This window comes from Coffea arabica, chromosome 6e, assembly GCF_036785885.1.
Source record: "Coffea arabica cultivar ET-39 chromosome 6e, Coffea Arabica ET-39 HiFi, whole genome shotgun sequence".
Lineage (NCBI taxonomy): Eukaryota > Viridiplantae > Streptophyta > Magnoliopsida > Gentianales > Rubiaceae > Coffea > Coffea arabica.
This window is the reverse complement of record NC_092321.1, coordinates 51,507,641-51,527,056: the sequence shown is the minus strand read 5'-3', so window position 1 is coordinate 51,527,056 and position 19,416 is coordinate 51,507,641. Positions and strand designations below refer to the sequence as shown.

General features: G+C 35.1%; 1 protein-coding gene and 1 long non-coding RNA gene across 4 annotated transcripts; one reads left to right on the top strand and one right to left on the bottom strand.

Annotated features, from left to right (window-relative positions):
- Nucleotides 1–4,867: 4,867 nt before the first annotated feature.
- LOC140009186 (uncharacterized) lies at nt 4,868–7,087 on the bottom strand. The gene is made up of 3 exons (XR_011816537.1): nt 6,949–7,087; nt 6,806–6,857; nt 4,868–5,106 (listed from the first exon to the last, which is right to left on the bottom strand). It is a non-coding gene; the product is annotated as an uncharacterized lncRNA (long non-coding RNA).
- A 2,460-nt stretch (nt 7,088–9,547) lies between these two features.
- On the top strand, nt 9,548–18,863 carry LOC140009185 (replication protein A 70 kDa DNA-binding subunit B-like). Of its 3 annotated transcripts, none has more exons than XR_011816536.1 (10): nt 9,548–10,417; nt 16,520–16,790; nt 16,877–16,973; nt 17,063–17,187; nt 17,277–17,355; nt 17,447–17,576; nt 17,657–17,808; nt 17,949–18,069; nt 18,162–18,390; nt 18,485–18,863. XR_011816536.1 is itself a non-coding variant. In XM_072054081.1 (9 exons), the coding sequence occupies exons 2-8, from the start codon at nt 16,565–16,567 to the stop codon at nt 18,067–18,069; spliced, it is 930 nt and encodes a 309-aa protein (XP_071910182.1). In that variant the 5' UTR covers nt 9,548–10,417; nt 16,520–16,564; the 3' UTR covers nt 18,479–18,863. The 3 variants fall into 3 exon arrangements, 1 of the variants encoding a protein (XP_071910182.1); XR_011816535.1 differs by having other exon boundaries at nt 18,479–18,863; XM_072054081.1 differs by lacking the exon at nt 18,162–18,390 and having other exon boundaries at nt 18,479–18,863.
- The last annotated feature ends 553 nt before the right edge of the window (nt 18,864–19,416 follow it).

Below are 19,416 nucleotides of genomic sequence, written 5' to 3'. Positions count from 1 at the left end.
GAACGACACTGTCCTACATACACGCACATACATATACATATGCATACATGCATATACACACACACTCTTACATACATATGTATATGCACAAATGTGTATATATACATATATACATGTATTTTTATCTCTTTTCCTTTAAGGAAAAAAGGGAGAAATAGAATAAATACATGATTATAATAATGATAGCTTCTTCAACATTTATAAACAATCATGATTTGAAGTTTTTCTGATTTGAACCGTCCTTGACAGCCGAGTGGGGTATCAAAGCCACAAAGATTCTTTACTCTACCTGATAATCAAAATAGTTTTACTTCCTCTCCTAAAGCTGTATTAGATAATACTGACAACCTTGTTGATGATATAGATTAGACTTATCTAGAATGAATTGTGATTATTGTGAATTTTTACAAAAACATATTGATCTGTTTAAAAGTGGAATACACAAAACTCAACATATAGTTGATTATTGGATTAACCAATATCAAACTATAGTCATCCATTTACTATTGAAATGATAAGAAGAATGCTTCATTAGTCTGATTATAGATATTATTTTGTAAAAGAAACGCATTTGTGATTTACATGTTGAATTGACAGAACATTTTCGCAGATTACATCTTCTAAATGGAAGAGAATAGTTTCGAATAGATAGTTCCAGGATATTTTAAACTGAAAAAGATATTGCTAAATTGCAAAAGACCATAATCTATTGCGGCAAAAAGATACAGTCTGAATTAGAAATGATGATGGAACTATTAAATAACAGATTTGTAAGGATCGAAAACAACCAAGTGAAAGACATAAACAATGCAAAGATCACAAATGTAACAGTAAGTAAATAAAAAGGAAAGGATTGCAAACCAATTAACTACCCAACTCCTCTTGAGCTTGTAGATTAATTGAAACAAGCTACTTCAAATTGATGAATTACAATCACTCTTGTGTACAAAGGAAGGTTCACCTCCTCCTTGCCTCGAACTCCACTCAGTCAAGCCAGGACGTTTTACTATCCCTCAGGACAACCCTCACAGAGCTACACTCATGAAGTATTCACTCACAAATGAAAAGCTTACAATGAATCTCACACCACTAAGACTACAAATCTTCTTTGAAGAGTATTGTCTCACTAAAATCACTCTAGATCTTTTGTATCTTCAGTGTGCAAAAGTTGTTTGAAATATCTGACCAACCACTATATATATAGGATCAAGAAAGTGCCTCATTAATGCTTCCAACGGATAGAAAGTAGTTGAAGAGTCAACTAGTCGTTAGAGTGTCGGACGTCCGATAGCCCTGTTTTATGCGTCCGACAGCAAGCAGTGAGTTTAAGAGATTTTCTTCAATTCTTTCGGACGTCCGGTAGGCTGGTTTTCTGCGTCCGAAGTAGCGCAATGATTATTGGACGTCCGGTACGGTCTTCTTGAGCGTCCGACAGGTTCAGCATACTCTGTCTTTTTCAAATGTGCTTAATCTTTGAACCTGATTTGATTCATTTCTGAAAAAGCCTTTGAGGAGATGTTAGCAACATTCATTTATTTTGTAATCATCAAAAGCTAAGGACCAAGATCAACATTCTCCCCCTTTTTTGTGATGACAAAACAATGGATGGAAGAAAGAAAAAATTGAGCATATAAGCATAAGCTCCTCCTCACACAATGCATCTAAACTTATGAATTTCAGAATAACTCCCCCTTACACATAGCATCCATTTCTCCCCCTTTTTGTCATCATAAGATGAGAGTAAAAAACAGCTACAAAAAACCAGCAACAATAACAGAGAATCCAATAATCCAAATAAAAACAGAGAAATGACAGCAATCACAGCAAATCATCATGAGATCAACATTATTTTTTTTCACTCTTTTTGACATCATACAAACAGTAAAAAATCAATAAAAACTCAGTTCAAAACATCAAAAGAGAATTACAAAAAAGTATTATGAACAAGAATCTCATTAATCTTACCAATATCTCCTACTTGTTAGAATTAGTATCATGTCTAACTATCCACATGAATTTCATGCCTTTTTTTATATTCTTTCTCACATAGCAATCACTTTTCATGTGACCTTTTTGACAACAGAAATTACACTTAACCAAAGAGTTATTTATATGAACAGGTTTAATAAATCTTACTTGTTTTCTCTTATAAATAGCAAATTCGTTGGAATTAGAATTCAACCTATTCTTTTGAAAACAGACTTGTTTCTTGTGTTTAAGCAACTCATTTAGACCATCCATTCTTTTTTTCAAATCACCTTGTTCCTTTTTGAACAATTCACAAAGCTTTGTTTTTCTATCAAGCTCAAAGTGTAAAGCAGTCTCACTCTTTTTGAAGTAATCATTTTCAACTTTCAACTTTTTATTTTGTTGAAAAAGATTTGCATTATCTCGAAGCAAAAAACTAATTTTCTGTTTTAACTCCTTGTTTCTAGCATAGGATTCTTTCAAACTATCATGCAATTTTATAATGAAAGATTCAAGATCATCATCAGTTTCATCATCACTTTCAAATTGAGAGTTAGAAAATGTTACCTCATCATCTCCAATGGCCATGAAATCCAATTAAGCAGATTCATCTTTCTCTTCAATTTCACCATCGGACTTGCATTCATTCCATGTGAACTGGAAGTTGTTGAATCTTGGTTTTCTTTCACAGTTCCTCTTCTTCATTTGACACTCACTTGTGTAGTGTCCAAGTTGGCCGCATTCAAAGCACTTATCAGTTTGCTTTTTGTTGAGCTCTAGCTTCCCTTTGTTTCTCAGATTGTTGAACTGATTTGGAAGTGAATTGCTAGGTCCACCTTTTCTGAATCTCCTCTTGTTGAGTATTCGTTTGAAGTTTCTTGTGATGAGTGCGATATCATTGTCATCACCTTCTGCATCTTCTTCATCTAGAGAGGCAGAATCATCTTCATCTTGAGATGCCTTTAGAGCAATACTCCTTCTTACTTTCGCATTCTCATCCTCTTGCATTTTGGACTTAAATTTCAGCTCATAAGAAATTAGAGAATTAATAAGAGATTCAATAGGCATAGTATTCAAATCTTTAGCCTCCTCAATAGCAACCACTTTATTTTTCCAATCATTGGACAAGGCATTCAGGATTTTTCTATTTTTCTCACCTAGAGAATATTCTTTTTCCAACACCTCTAAGTCCTTAATGAGGTCGTTGAATCTACAGTACATCTCATCAATGTTTTCATGAGGTTTCATCTTGAACGATTCATACTTGGTAACCAGAATAGACTTCTTTTATTCTCTCACATTCTCACTACCTTCATGAATTTCTTTCAATTTGTCCCAAATTTTTTTAGCTGACTTGCAACCCTTGACTCTAATAGATTTATTTGAGTCTAAAGTACAAAATAACACATTCATGGCTTTTGCATTTAAAATGAGATGAGTTCTATGTATAGCAGTCAGTTCATTTCTTATTTTTGATCTAGATCTATGAGTATTTTCATCTATAAGAGAGGCATCATATGGACCTTCACTAATAATAAACCACTATTCAATATCAATAGATTGCAAAAAAATAATAATTCTTTCTTTCCAACTCACATAATTTGACCCATTAAACATAGGTGGTCTAATGACAGAATGTCCTTCAAAAAACATAGCATTATTGGTTGTTATATTTACTCCCAAGCCGATTGAGCTTAATCTCTAGAAGACCAAGTTCTGATACCAATTGTAAGGATCGAAAACAACCAAGTGAAAGACATAAACAATGCAAAGATCACAAATGTAATAGTAAGTAAATAAAAAGGAAAGGATTGCAAACCAATTAACTACCCAACTCCTCTTGAGCTTGTAGATTAATTGAAACAAGCTACTTCAAGTTGATGAATTACAATCACTCGTGTACAAAGGAAGGTTCACCTCCTCCTTGCCCCGAACTACACTCGGTCAAGTCAGGACGTTTTACTATCCCTCAGGACAACCCTCACAGAGCTACACTCATGAAGTATTCACTCACAAATGAAAAGCTTACAATGAATCTCACACCACTAAGACTACAAATCTTCTTTGAAGAGTATTTTCTCACTAAAATCACTCTAGATCTTTTGTATCTTCAGTGTGCAAAAGTTGTTTGAAATATTTGACCAACCACTATATATATAGGATCAAGAAAGTGCCTCATTAATGTTTCAAACGGATAGAAAGTAGCTGAAGAGTCAACTAGTCGTTGGAATGTCGGACGTCCGATAGCCCTGTTTTATGCGTCCGACAGCAAGCAGTGAGTTTAAGAGATTTTCTTCAATTCTTTCGGACGTCCGGTAGGCTGGTTTTCTGCGTCTGAAGTAGCGCAATGATTATCGGACGTCCGGTACTGTCTTTTTGAGCGTCCGACAGGTTCAGCATACTCTGTCTTTTTCAAATGTGCTTAATCTTTGAACCTGATTTGATTCATTTCTGAAAAAGCCTTTGAGGAGATGTTAGCAACATCCATTTGTTTTGTAATCATCAAAAGCTAGGGACCAAGATCAATAAGATTAAAAGAAGATAGAACACAAGATTTATTGACTATGCATCGTAGTAGTAAAATATTATATGAACATATAGCTTATCTTAAATATTGATGAGTCAAATTGAATTTGCAACTGAATCAGACTTAGATGAGTTAGTTGATAAAGTAGGACAAATTACTTTAGATACTCATTCTAAAATTAAACCTAATGTAAAACAAGAGTTTTCTGAAAATCCAATTGAAGCAATGTTAAATTGAGGCAAAATCAATGTTAGGGTAAATTTTATCAGTTTACGGCCATAATTACTTGATTAGATTCAGGACAATATTAAGTAAATTTTCACCATTAGAACAATTTATGGCAAGAACCAAGAACCACAAACACATCCGTATCTGATTCACCAAAAATATTACATATACTGTAATATTTTTAAAAAAATATAAATTAGGTCAGCAATTCATCAATATTATTCAATTGAGGTCACAATTTGGCATATGAAATTAGGAATCAGCTTACCTGTTCAGAGGAGATGGCTGCAAGAGGCCGAGAGGAAGAGATGGTGAGATGGGAGAGACCCGAGACAAAGGTTGAGATGCCTTAGATTTTGGACTTGACTCCTGTAGTCCCGTCGCTGCGAATAGAAGTTGCAAATGGAATCATGTAAGAGACTACAAGAGAGGTAGGAGAAAAAATGCTAAGCTGATAAGGTTAGTTTTTGTCTTTTTGAGTTGTCTAGTAAGAAAGGCAGTCGAGCGGTGGCGGTGAAAATGAAATGGGAAAGCGCGATGAAAATATGAAGAGGGTAGGGTTTTTTTTTTTTTTTTTTGGAAGCATAAAGAGGGTAGGATTTTGAGTTGTTTATTTTTTTACTAGAAATTTTCTGACAATGCCCAATTTGTTGTGTAAAAAATATTGAAAAATTCCCTATAACTCTCATTTTTAAAATTAATAGAACATGAAAGATCTTAATTGTCATCATGTTGAGAAACCATGTCCATGTGCAAACTATTATAGCAGTAGGGTAATTAAAGCAATGTCTATGTCCATGTGCAAAACCAGAGAAACTAATATAACAAGGAAGCTGCAAAATAATTGAAGACTGAGGTATGTTAAAAGTCTTTGTCCCCCCAAGTTAGGATCCGTCCATTGAACAATCCCCTTTCAATGAACCAAGGTATGGAACTCAGAAGTGCTTATCTGTGCCGGGAATTAATTAGTGCATGACTAGTTTCTAAAACCAAAATTTAAGCGGAAACCAAATTATATCAAATAAATCGTGAGTGCAGATTCTACTTGTTGAGCCCCAAAACATGTGGAAAATTAGAACCAAGACAGTAGAAGCTGGGGAAATACTCTTTTACTGGTCTTTGGTCCTAACTATGATAGTCAATAACATGACAATGCAGTAAAAGTCAAAAACAATCGATGAAATTAATGTTTCTAGGTCTATCAAAGTATTGTTTCCAATGGAATTTAAAGATAGTTCGAGCCATTGCAAGACATTAAAGGATCATTCAGCATACGAACACAAAGGCAAAAGTAAAATCATTTTTTATTAGGACCAAACAGTAAGCTAAAGAACATCTCTCAAATCATCTAATACTCCATAACAATGGGACACGTAAATTTTCAGAAAACTAAATCAGTTTAGTGGTAAATCTACCTTTAGAAGCAAATCATCAAACACAAAGCATGTTACTATTGAAAAAAATTATCACACACCTTAAACACTGGATGTTTACTTTGTTGTGCTTCTTCTTGATTCTTTCAAACTTACAAAACAATCAATAATAACCAAAGCAAGCATTTCTGCTAGGAGGTCAATTTTGGGAAAAAAAAGGCCAGAAAAACTTAACAATAAATTCATCAAATGGCTGAAAATTGATGCGAAAGTGTGAGTATTTCTTTGTGTTTTTGGCTATGAAGGCAAATAGGGGTGGGGGGGGGAGATGTATAGTGCTTTCCCCTCTTTGATTCTCTCCTTTTTCTAGGAAAAAAAAGAGAATTGCATAGTTGGGAGATGAGATAGTGTACACAGAAGGTAAATCAGAAGGGCAAGCATAAATTGGGGGGAAAATCACTAATTTTTTGGCCAATAAGAATGTTTTTTAAAATATACTTTATTAATATTTCGATGCCTTAAAATACCACATTAAAGCAGTAAAGCGCGGCTATATCTTCTTAAGAAGCATAAGCAAAAACTTATCATAAGAGTAAATAGCCAAACATATAGGCACATGACACTGATATTAAAATATTTAAAATATCAGCCCATATAATATTAACAAAAATTTCAGCAAATTAATGATACAAATCAAAGGTAAACTAACCTGGAATGAACAGAAATTTGACTGGAAAACCTTTTCTATTTTCGGACCAAAGCTGAAATTTACAAAAAAAAAAAATACTGATCAGGATACATGTTCGTGGTGCAAAAAAATAAATTAAAAAGAATGGCAAGAAATTTATTTACCAAAATGCAAGGGAACAAAAGGCACCAAATCACTTGCGAGGATTTTCCACTTTCCAAACAAAGCTGAAAATACCAAAAAAAAAAAAAAAACAAACACTAATTGTGTAGCATTCGTGTGTCTGCTATGCGAAGAGGAAAAAAGCAAACAAGTTTTAAATTTTTCTTTACCATAGAGGAATACACCAAAAGGCAAGAAACCTCTGTATTTTTCTTTTCGCCAATAAGAAAATGAAATAAGATGTATATCCTATAAAGCCTCTAACCTCAAGCGCCTTTTTCTATTCCTCCGGCTTTTAATACTGATACTACTTCCCTCTTACTAAGCAGCTATCAAATCGAAGCCGAGAGAGTAAAATTTAGAGTCAGAAATTGTTGGCAAAGATCTGAAGGTTGAGAAATAAGGGTTCATGCGGGCTTAGTGAATCAGACGAGGAACCATTTTTTGGGCAAAAAATCCCTGAATTTTAGGGTAAAAGTGTACACCTAATCTATGAAAAATTTTGTGGGTTTCATGTCTGCAAGTACAAATACCTGATAAAAGGAAAAAAATCTACAGTGAAAATAAGAAAGAAATTGCGGTGATTGTCAGGCATAGAAAAGGAAGAGAAAGGAAAGAAGAAACGGAGAAGCCAGAGAGAAAAGAGACGGGAGACTTACCCAAAAAGGAGAAGAGATGGGAGAAGGAAGATAACAATCACCAGTTCGTGCAAGCTCTCCAGGTAAGGAAAACATTCAATCCTTTAATCATCATTAGGAATGATCCAACGGTTCTCAGGCATCAATCTTGGATTAAGACACGATCCAACGGCAGAAAGTTGCCAAAAAAATCTTTATTACCCTAACAAATACAACTGAGAAGGAGATATGATTCAAAATTACAATAGTACCCCCAACAGTTAGAAACTATTCTGGCCTCCTTTTATTCCTGAAAGGCTTAGTGGACATTTAATACTTGAGCAAACAAAAATGCCCATGAATAATAGAGCACTATTTGTCAAAGCAATCAAAACTCAAGGGCTTAGTTGACATTTGCCACAATTTCAACACAAATTTTTTAAAGTCCCCCTGTCTCCTTCAAACATATGGCACAATGTGGTGCAAAGTCTTGTGTTTTTATTATTAACCATATAGATAAAGAGGGAACACCCCCTGCCACGTTGGATGGTCGTTCGCCCATGTGCGATATGGGGATTGGCCGCTGGTGATAATGTGAGCTTCTCATTCCAGGTAGTTTTTCTTATGCCATGTAGTTTTTGCATGACTTTTTTTGTTGCCTTTTCCCCGAAAACAAATGTACTAATGTCATTGTTTGTCATTAGTCATTAGTCATTGGTGAAATTGCCTTTTTCTCCTACAGCTTTTGTTTTTTTTACCTGTTTTCTTACTTCTGTTTTTGTTGATAATAATCTGTGGGGGTGTGTCCGTCTGTGTCAAATGGCCTCTATTGCCAAATTTTCATTCTTCTAGTTGCTTCCTTTTTTAACAGTCCAGCAGTTAATCCCTGTTCGGCCATGGCAGGATAGCTCGTAACCGTTGGGCAATTCGCTCGGTTTTCTGCTGGATATTTCTTCTTTTTGGGTTCTGTTTATGTTGTTTGTCTTCGTTCTAACTTCTGCTCATTGGTTTTTGCTATCGCTTGGTTGCTGTGCTTATGGTGAGTGCACTCTGTCTTCATGGTTGCTTTTGCTTTCCTGATTTTGTGTTGTTGCCTTTTAGCTCTGTTTGTCTTACATTCTTTTTGTTTCCTGCTTGTTAGCTTTATAGTTGGCTACTGTTGCAATGCCTTCTTCCATAAAGCAGGTGCACACTCTTAAGGGGCGCCTGGTTCAAGCTTAGGAATTGAAATTGTAATTGGAATCATACAAAAAAACTTAGTATGGGTTTTGGACAAAGGTATGATTACAAATGGGGGTGCTTGGTAAATATTGGTAAGGAATGGGTATCAAATTTAATAATCAATTTTTTACCTTTAATTTCTTTTTTCTTTTCATATCTTTCTTCTTCCTCGTTCAAATGCTTATCCCACATACCCATCCACCATATATATATATATATATATTCATATATAAATATTAATTTTCTGTTTAAAATATATTTATATAAATTTATAAATATATTTATATAAATTTTGTTTTATAACATATTTATTAATATGTATATTTCAATTATGTATATTATATATATAAATTATAGTAATATTAATATGTATATTTCAATTATGTATATTATATATATTATATCAATTGAAATAAATAATATAGATTTATATATAAATATTTTTGTTTAAAATATATTTATATATATTTATATTTATATAAATATATAAATATATTTATTTCAATTTTGTTTTATAATATGTATATTAACATATATTAATATGTATATTAGATATATTATATCAATTGAAATAAATAAATATATATTTATATATAAGTATAAATATTTATAAATATATATTTATATAAATGTATATTTCAATTTTTTTATAATATGTATATTAATATATATATTTATATATGTATATTAAATATATATTAATATACATATAAATATATATTAATGTACATATTATAAAACAAAATTGAAATATATATTTATATAAATAAATAAATAAATATTAATATATAGAAACAGAGCCAGTATATATTTTTAAAAAATCCCAAAAATAATTTTTTTTTAAAGATTTTGGAATCAAATGTGGGATTCATCAAAACCCTCCAATCTACTTGGGTATTGAGAGTGGCTGATTTTTCATGAATCATTCCAAGATTTCAAAACCTATACCCATTAGCCAAGCAACAATTTTGGGGCTCAATCCAATTCTTGATTTCTATACCCTCCAACCAAGCATCCCCTTAGTCTTTCTTCCTCTGTTTTTTTTATTATACATTGGTGCTGTGTATGTTCCTGTTCATATTTTCCCCCCTGAGATTTTCTCCATTTTCTCTCATTTTCGTTTGTTTTTAGCTAGTTACTATTACATTGTCATCTTCCATAAACATGGTTCCACCTTCTTGGTTTTTCTTCCTCTTCTTTTTTATGATGGGGAGACGTACTGTTGCCTGGATTGCTGCTGTGCATGTTCATGTTTCTTTTCCTTCCACAGATTTTTTACTTTTTCGCTCGGTTTTTTGCCTCCCTTCACCTGTTTGTTGGCCATTTTCGTCCTTTGAGCCTTCCCTTGTGCCTTCTATTTTTGTTCTTTTCTTAGTTTTCTTTCGTCTTTTTCCTTTTTGCACTCTATTTGCTTGCTGTAATGCTTGTTCGTGCTTTTTGTGGCCTGTTTTCCTTTCCTTTACCTTCTTTTTTCATTTTATTTTCTCATGTTTCTACTATTCTCTGTATGCTAAAGCTTTGATTGTTTTTTTGGATCCTATAGCAGCCTGTTACGCGTGTCCTATTTCCCTTGGTATTCGTTTTACTTTTGGAGACGTGTGCTTCCAGTCGGTGGTTGTTTGAACCAGCTCAGGTTTTTTTACTATTCTGAACTCCTGTTTCTTTCTTTAAATACATTTGTTCTCCCTTGCAATTTTTTGTTCTGCCCTGCATCCTTTTATTATTGTCCTGCCATGCTCGAACTTCTTCTTAGAGAAAAAAATATTTTGGCCTCTTTATATACCTCTGTTACGTGCCTCTATGTCTGTTACTGTGTAATTGTATCTATTCCATTTTTTCTCTTGCCTGTCCTGCGCTTTGGATGTTGTTGAGTTATTTTCTCTTTGGTTGTTGGTCTTAGTTTATGTTCTTAAGTCTTCCAGTCTAGGAACACGGATAGGAATGCAGGGCGTCGTAAACACTATGCAGAAATGCCAGAGCATGAAAAGGCCGATCTTTTACGCCGTCGTCCTGATGCTAATGTTGCAAAGAAAAGAAGGCTTTCTATTCTTGATAATGATCGTACAAATGCGTCGCCTCTTGGTGAGGGCGAGGGTAGCTAGCATAATTGTCAAGCCTCTCTTAGTAATCTAGGTGTTACTGCGCTTAGTGGGCGGGCCACAGGGAATATTCAACAATCAGATTGGCATCTTAATTCTGAATTTACTGCATTCCATCCTCACAATCAAACCTCCTTCTTTACTGGACTTCGCTGCCTGTTTCCGTCGCCTTTTTCTGGCGGTACATGTTGAATTCTTTCTGCTTCTGTAGAACCTCTGTTTTCTATTCTTTCCACTTTACATTTGTTTATTGTGTACCCTCCTCTGTCGGTTGGCGGTTAATGCTGCAGAGCAACGCATGGAGTCAGCGTCTACCACCAAAGAAATAGTCCAGCCGTCTATTTGTAGGGAACAAAATAGGCACCTTTTTACTGAAACGCCTCTTGTTTATCTGCGATCTGGTTGCCACAATGAGTTTCATGGTGCTGTGCATCATACAGATGATGTTCAACTATGCTCTGTTAGGCAACTGTGTCCTTCTGTGGGACCAGAAACTTTGTCTTCACCTTCTTCGTCCGGTGGTAATACTGTTGTTTGACCCTTTTTTTGTAATTCTACTTTCTTCGTGCCTATCCAGTGTAGCTATTTAGGAAATGAAATTTATTATTTAGCTTTTGATACCACTTCTTTATATCAGCTTATGCTTCTATTTATATGGTTACAAGCTCCCATGAACTTTGTTTCTTCCCCCTTTTTTTTAAAACTATTAGGATTAGTGTCGTTACTCTAGCATGATAGCTTTTTCCGCTGTGGAATTATAGCTATCTCTTGCCACCGTCGCCGTTCCAAACTTTCTAGACTTGAAAGCATTCCTGAAGAATCCCTTATCCTTCCCAATCTTCCAGATTGTGAGCATTGCGGTGCTAAAAGGTTTCACATGGAACCTCCTTCTTTCTGCTACCGTGGGGGTGAGGTTAAAATTGTCTCTTCTCCCATGCCTTATGGCTTGAAACATTTATTTACTGGTTCTGATGAGGAGTGCGAGGATTTCTAAAGATTGCCCATACTTATAATAACAACGCGGCTTTTACATCATATGCTGCAAAGTATGACAGGGAATTAACGAAGAATAGGCATGGAGTCTACACTTTTCGGGTTCAGGGTCAGGTTTATCACTTTCTGAACTCTTTGCTGGCAAGTGGTGATCAGGCTAGTGGAATTCAGTTATACTTTTATGATGCTGATGAAGCATTAAGGAAGAGAACTCAGCACTCTGATAAGCTTCGTGAGGATACTTTGAAGCTGTTTATGAGTGTACTCCAAGATAATCCTTATGCAAAATTTTTTAAAAGCTTAAGAGATGTTCCGAACCTTAAGAATCATAGAATTATTCTCAATTGTAATCCTGGACTCAACCAACGAGTATATAATCTTCCTACTGTGTCCCAGGTTGCTGCTATTTGGACTGAAACTGATGAGGATTCAGTTGATAAGCGTCCTCACATTCCAGTTTATAGTCACTCTAGCATGAGTTATAGAGTTCAGCCTTATTATAGATGTTGTGATTCTTTACAGTATCCTCTCCTCTTTCCTAGAGGTGAATCTGGGTGGCATTATGGAATTAAACGATTTCATAAAGCAAAAAAAAGGGAGCTTTGCCTAGGATTGGCCTATCTGTTGATCTTTCTTCCATAGATACTCCATCACAACTATTGGAGTTGGAACAAAGAGGCAGGTTTTTTTCCCTTGCCTTTTTGTGCCTTCATTTAGTCATCAGGTTTACACTTTTTCCTTATTATGTCTATATATGTGTCCTTTTTTAGTTGTTGAGAAGGCTAGGAATGAAGACTATTTTGTGTCTGCTAGAGAATATTATTGCTACAAGTTCCAAGTCAGAGATGATGATGCATCTATGTTGTTGCACAGTCTTAGGCTGTTTCAACAGTTTGTCGTGGGTTCCTACATTAAGATTGAGACATCTAGGCTTGACTTTCACAGAAGAAAATAAAATGAAATACGTACTGAGGTACTCCAAGGGGTTTTAGATAGCATTGCTATTGGTCAGACACAGGGTTCTAAAGTTGGCCGAAGGACTATTTTACCTGCATCTTTTATTAGGGGCCCGAGGGACATGAAACATAGATATTTGGATGCCATGTCTTTAGTTCATAAATATGGAAAGCTTGACATTTTTTTGACCATGACATGCAATCCTATGTGGAAGGAGATTTAGGAAGGTTTGCGATATACAGAAAAGCCACAGGATAGGCCTGATTTATTATCTAGAGTTTTTAGAGCTAAATTTGAAGTTCTTAAGTCTAAACTTCTGCATAAACACATATTTGAAGAGGTTGCAGCGTGTGTCTATGCTATAGAATTTCAGAAGCGCGGCTTTCCTCATGCTTATTCCTGTTAATTCTTAAGCCGCAGTTCAAATTGTTGAATGCTGAATCATATGATAAAATTGTTTGTGCTGAACTTCCTGATCCAACAGAACACCAGAACTTGTACTCTCTTGTTATTAAGCATATGCTTCACGGTCCCTGTGGAGATATGCATAAGAGTTGTCCTTGCATGAAGAATGGTTCTTGTAAAAATCGTTACCCAAAAAAATTTTTTGACCATACTATTCATGCCGAGGATTCATAACTATGTTATAGAAGGAGGAATGATGGTAGAAAGATGAAAGTTCGGCGGCATGAATTGGATAATATATAGGTTATACCTCATAACTAATATCTGCTTGCTTTGATCGATTGCCATATAAATGTGGAAATTTGTTCCACCGTGAAGCTTGTCAAATGCCTTTACAAATACATCTTCAAGGGACCTGATCTTATCAGTTTTCAGGTCATTGATCAGGTTTCTTGCACTGACGTTGACGAGATCAGTAACTTTCAAAAAAGCAGGTGGATATCTCCACCTGAGGGGTTGTGGCGCATTTATGAGTTCCGGCTAAGTGAAATGATTTTATCCATTTATACTCTTCAGGTCCATCTCCCTGATCAACAATCCATTCCTTTTGACAAGGATTCAAATTTGAGCTACTTGCTGAGAAAAATCGATTTCTCTAGGACCATATTGATTGAATTTTTTAAGACAAACAAGTCAAATGCAAAAGCGCAGACCTTAAGGTGTTTGTATAGGGAGTTCCCTGAGCATTTTGTGTGGACTCCTAAAACGAAATCTTGGTCTGAAAGGGAGAGCCGGCGAGTCATAGGGAGATTAGTTACAGCAAGTCCAAAGGAAGGTGAATAATATTTTTTTAAAGGCTTTTGTTATGTCATGTTCGTTGCCCTACGTCATTTGATTATCTTTTGATTGTTAACGGTGAACAGATGAACTCCTTTAGAGAAACTGCTCTTAGGTTGGGCTTGTTAGAATTTGATAACTATATAGAAGAAACTCTAGAAGAAGCTGTAGCTTTTCAGATGCCATCATCTTTGCGATTATTAATTGCCACTCTTCTATTCTACTGTTGTCCTACTGATCTTAAACTCTTGTGGAATAGATTTGAAAAGGGTCTCTCAGCAGATTATGTACATGCTCAGAAGTATACTAATTATTTTGACTGTGAGATTAAAAATCGAGTTCTGGAGGACATTAATAGGTCGTTAGTTCAAATGGGAAAGAGTATAGATGAGTCTCACATAGTTACTGATTCCTTTGCTGCGGCTAAACGGAATACCAGAGAAATGGATAGTGAAAGAAACATTGTTGTTGATCCTAAGGATGAGTTACTGCCTTCGAAGTTGAATCCTGAACAGCGATACGCTTTTGATTTAATTTTACAATCAGTCTTCTCTTCGGAAGGTAAAACCTTTTTTATTGACGATCCTGGTGGAACTGGAAAGACTTTCCTGTATAGATCTCTTCTGTCTACTTTAAGATCTCAAGGTTACATTGCTATTGCCGTTGCTACTTCTGGTGGTGCAGCATCAATTCTTCCTGGAGGAAGAACTGCACACTCTCGGTTTAAAATTCCTTTGGATTTCTCAAACACTAAAACCTGTCAGCTTAGCAAACAGAGCAGTATAGCTAAGTTGATTTGTGAGTCTAAATTGATTCTTTGGAATGAAGCGTCTATGGCTAAGAGGCAAACCATTGAAGCTTTTAACAGTTTACTACAGGACTTAAAAGATTCTGATCTGCCTTTCGGTGGACATGTTGTTGTTTTTGGTGGAGATTTTCGACAAACCTTACCAGTTATTGAGCAGGCTTCTAAACAAGATTTAATAGAAGCAAGCCTTGTTAGTTCGCTGTTGTGGTTGTGTATGCATAAGTTGACATTGAAAGAAAATATGCGAACTCTTTTGAACCCATTCTTTTTTTATTTTTTGCTGTGGATTGGTGAAGGCCGAGAACCTGTTGACAAAAATGGAGATGTAACGCTTCCTTCTCACTTGGTAATTCCCTATCGTGACAGACACGAGTCCTTGGACAGGTGATTCCAGTGTCTATCATTCATGTTATCCTTTCAATGGCTGTTTACCTCCTATGCTATATTTTTTTACTAGAAATTCCTCAATGTTAAATGTAGATTAATACATTCTATTTTCCCTGATCTGAATCTTTATTCAACAGATCTTTATCAAATGATCAATAGATGCGTTCTTTCTCCTAGAAATAGCTCTGTTGATGAACTTAACGATGCGATGATTGACAAATTTCCAGGCAAGCTTTATACATATATAAGTTCAGATAAAACTGTTAATCAGAAGTTTCAGGAAGATTATCAAGACTTTCTAAATAGTCAAAATCCAAAAGAACTCCCTCCACATAATCTGTCGCTCAAAGAAAACTGTCCCATCATGCTTCTCAGAAATTTGAACCCGGCTAAAGGCCTGTGCAATGGCGCAAGGCTTATATGTAGGGAGTTATGGCAACATACCATCTGCACTGAAATTGTATTTGGTCAGCATAGAGGGAAACAAGTTTTCATTCCCAGAATTCCTTTGTAGACCAATGATTATAAAAAAAATGGTATTCCTTTCATAAGGACGCAATTCCCCATCCGTCTATGTTTCACTATGGTAATTAACAAGTCTCAAGGACAGACTTTGGATTATGTTGGAATTTATCTACGCGAACCTGTTTTTTCTCATGGTCAGCTTTACGTTGCGCTATCTAGAGCCAAAACTCCAGATACAGTTAAAATCTTGATTGTTCCTGGAACTTTTGACAATATCAAAATTGATAACAAAACAAGGAATATTGTTTTTAGTGAAGTGGTTCATTTGGCTACAATGTAGGAGTCCTTTGACAAGGTCAGTTTATATGAAATTATTGCCATTTATAATTCTTATTTCACTCGGTTTCATCTTCATGCCTTCAGATTCATTCTCATATTTTACTTCAAGATGTCACATATTCTTCCAATGAAAGACATTCTTCCTGGCACGCATCATTGGATGTGTAAAGTAACAGTTCAGGAAAAACAGCATGTTACATCATCAATTGCTACTCCAACAAAAAAAACAAAAATTCATTTTTCTGGACTCAGAGGTACATAACTAGCCATTTCACTGTCTGAGTTCTATGCTTAGAACTAAATAGCTAGAGCTTTGAAAGTCTTTAGTGCTTATGTTCAGATTTATCAGCTACAACTTTCAAAGGCTTTGTCGTTCCTTTCTGTACTACCTTAGAAAAGTTCACTGCTTCAAGCGAAATTATTACCTCGTTCTGATTTCTTATAGGGATCTTTGGTTGAAGGAATCATTTTTAATAATGATATCCCTAAAATGGGCCCTCTTCTGCAAGTGTATAAGAAATATCTTATCTCAAATGCTGTTGTGAGACCAATTCCTCCAAATTTCCAGTCTAAAGGTCTTCAAACACAGTGGGTCATATCTACCAGGACACTTGTTGAAGAGATCAGTGATGATGAAGATGTTGTACCTGTGAAACTCACCTATACCAAGTTTATCGATCTGATCAAATACATGAACATTAAAGATCAATCTGTAGGTAAGCTTGTTTGTTTCAAATTATATACATATATGCCTTTTCTTTTCTTTCCCACCCTTTGCTTAGAATTTCTTTTTTTAATATAGACATTCTGGCTGTTATTATATTTGCGTTGGACCGGAAACAAATTAGCAGAGATGGTAAAGAATCCGTCATTCAGAAGTTTGTCCTTGTTAATGAAGGGTATGAGCTTCTCTTGCTTATAATCGTTTCTTATATTGACTTTTCGCAGTTTCTGCTATCACTTATTCATTTTTTTCTCTACAAACCAGCTTTCAAACTGTTAAGCTCTCCATGTGGGATGCTTTTGTCAATGATGAAGGCCAGAAAATTTTACAAAACATGCACAAGTTTCCTATCGTTATATGCAGAAGAGTCAGAGTTGGCTATTATAATGGTCCATTGCAAACACTTTCTCAGCAGCTAGCTGTTAGATTTTTTCCCCTGCTCCTTTTTCCCTCAGTCATGCATGCTCTTTTCTTTTAGGTATGGCTTCATCTACATGGTTTGACTCTGTCTTTCTTGTTGATCCACCTATCCAAGAAGCTAGAGAACTAAAAAATTGGTAATCTCACGAACATATTCTTCTTATTTTCAGTGCTTATGCTTCATTTTTTGTTTCCCGTTTAGATGTTACCTGTCATTTTTTGCAACAGGGCTTTGAGAAATGAAAGCCTTCTCTTGGATATAGTTAACCAGAAACTATACGAGAACCATGATCTAGAACTCTCGTTTCAGCCAAGCCAGAAATTTACTCAGGATTGCAATCTCACAGGGATGCAGAAGGTATGATACAAATATTTTCCTTATACCATTATTTATCCGTATGGTTCTCAACCTAATAATGCTTTGCCTAGCTCTTTCAGGCAGCATGGGTCAATGTTCGATTCTCTTTTGAAAACACTTTTCAAAGATACTGGTATATGGCCTGCAGTGAGTGTTTTCGTTCTACATCAGCAATGCATGGAGTTGCTTTCCTCTGTAATTCATGTAAAGAAAAACACTCAGCTCAACCAAGGTAACTTATTACACAATAACAAGCCTTTACCTCAATTTACCTGTGGTCTTTTATATATTTTAATGTCTTTTGTCGATGATATCTGTAACTTTTTCCATTTGAGTTACAACGCCGGCTGTATCATTGATGTTTCTATATAGATGCCACTTTGACGTTGATTTGGAAGATGAAACTGGCACAGTAACAACTTCCATATTTGGGGATCTGGCCGAAAAACTACTTATCTTCACCGTGACTGAAGCAATGGATCATTTTAACTAGGTATCTCTATTACCTCTGCTATACATTTGTTCTGAATCGATGCAATTTTTTTTACTTCTTCACATCACCTTGTTCACTTTTCTATTTTCCAGAACATAGAGCTGCAACTTGATCATGTCCATCAATCTCTAAAAACAAAATCGTTTGTTGCACATATAAAACCTATTCAAAATCAGGTTGCAGATGCAAAGCAGCGATATACTATTATATATTGTTGCGAAGCATCCCAATACCAAAGTAAACAGCATCTTTTTACTCAGAAAAGTAGTCTGTTTCCGCTGTCTTGCACAAATATTGAATCTGCTCAAACCATTGTTGAGGGTATGCTTTCATTCTTTATCGTTATCTTTTTGTTTTTCCCCAAATTCTTAGCATGCTCTCACATTTAAATTTTACTATTCCTTTCAAGATGCAGGAACTTCTTCATCAAAGAGAAAGCTTTGTCTTCTTAACAAATTAAATGAAACTGGGATAGATGATTCGGCAGCCTCGCAACTGATTCGACCGGAATGTATTGATGAGAACCACCCTACAAAGAAGGCAAGATTGGAATAAGCATTCCAATGTTCAAGAAATAGCCAACTTTTTTGGTTTTTGTGAATCATGGCTGCTCATTTTTTATTCTGCTGAGATAGATGCTGTTTGTGAATGATCCAAACTGTTATCTTTTGCTCACTTCATTATAGAAGTTATGGCTCTCTCCATGCACTTTCTTCTTTTGTTTGCACATGTAAATGAAGCAGCTCTTTGAACTATTTGCATCTGCTATGTCAAATGATCCCCTTCATTGCCTATCAATTATCTATTAAGCTGTACTTGTTTTTTATATCGTTTCTTGTTATTCTTCCTCAACCATTTTACTTTTTTCCGTTCCTTATTATAACATAACTTTATGCAGCCTTCACTTCTACATAGAAAATATAATTATTTTTTACTGCTACTGATGCTCGCTACACTTCATGTGCCACCGAAACCTATAAATATTTACATTGTCTACATTTGTTGTGGCCTCATGTCATTTCAGTCAAAACTGACTCGTCTGCTTTTTATTGTCCTTACTAGTGCGCCTCTCAACATTATATTGCTTTGTTTTGCTCTGGATTCATTGTGTTTAACAAGTACACACTGGTTTATATACAGATCTTATTCAATACTTCTTGTTTAGCTTTTTCCCTTTTTCAAAATCCCTCAGTGTTTACTTTTGCGCCTTATAAATTATCGCAATCATCACAGCCTAAAAATTCCAATGAACACTAACATCAATAAAATACTTGACCCGACAGAACATCAACTCTTTATATACCATGCCTTCTTTATTAACCGTGTCATGTGCAACAATTATGTAAC

Bases quoted from the DNA above. Each gene is read 5' to 3' on its own strand.
- LOC140009185 (XM_072054081.1), top strand. From the start codon at position 16,565: ATGGGCCCTCTTCTGCAAGTGTATAAGAAATATCTTATCTCAAATGCT. The intron at 17,188-17,276 runs GTCCATTGCAAA...CTTTTCTTTTAG, and splicing joins CAGAGTTGGCTATTATAATG to GTATGGCTTCATCTACATGG. The intron at 17,809-17,948 runs GTAACTTATTAC...GTTTCTATATAG, and splicing joins AAACACTCAGCTCAACCAAG to ATGCCACTTTGACGTTGATT.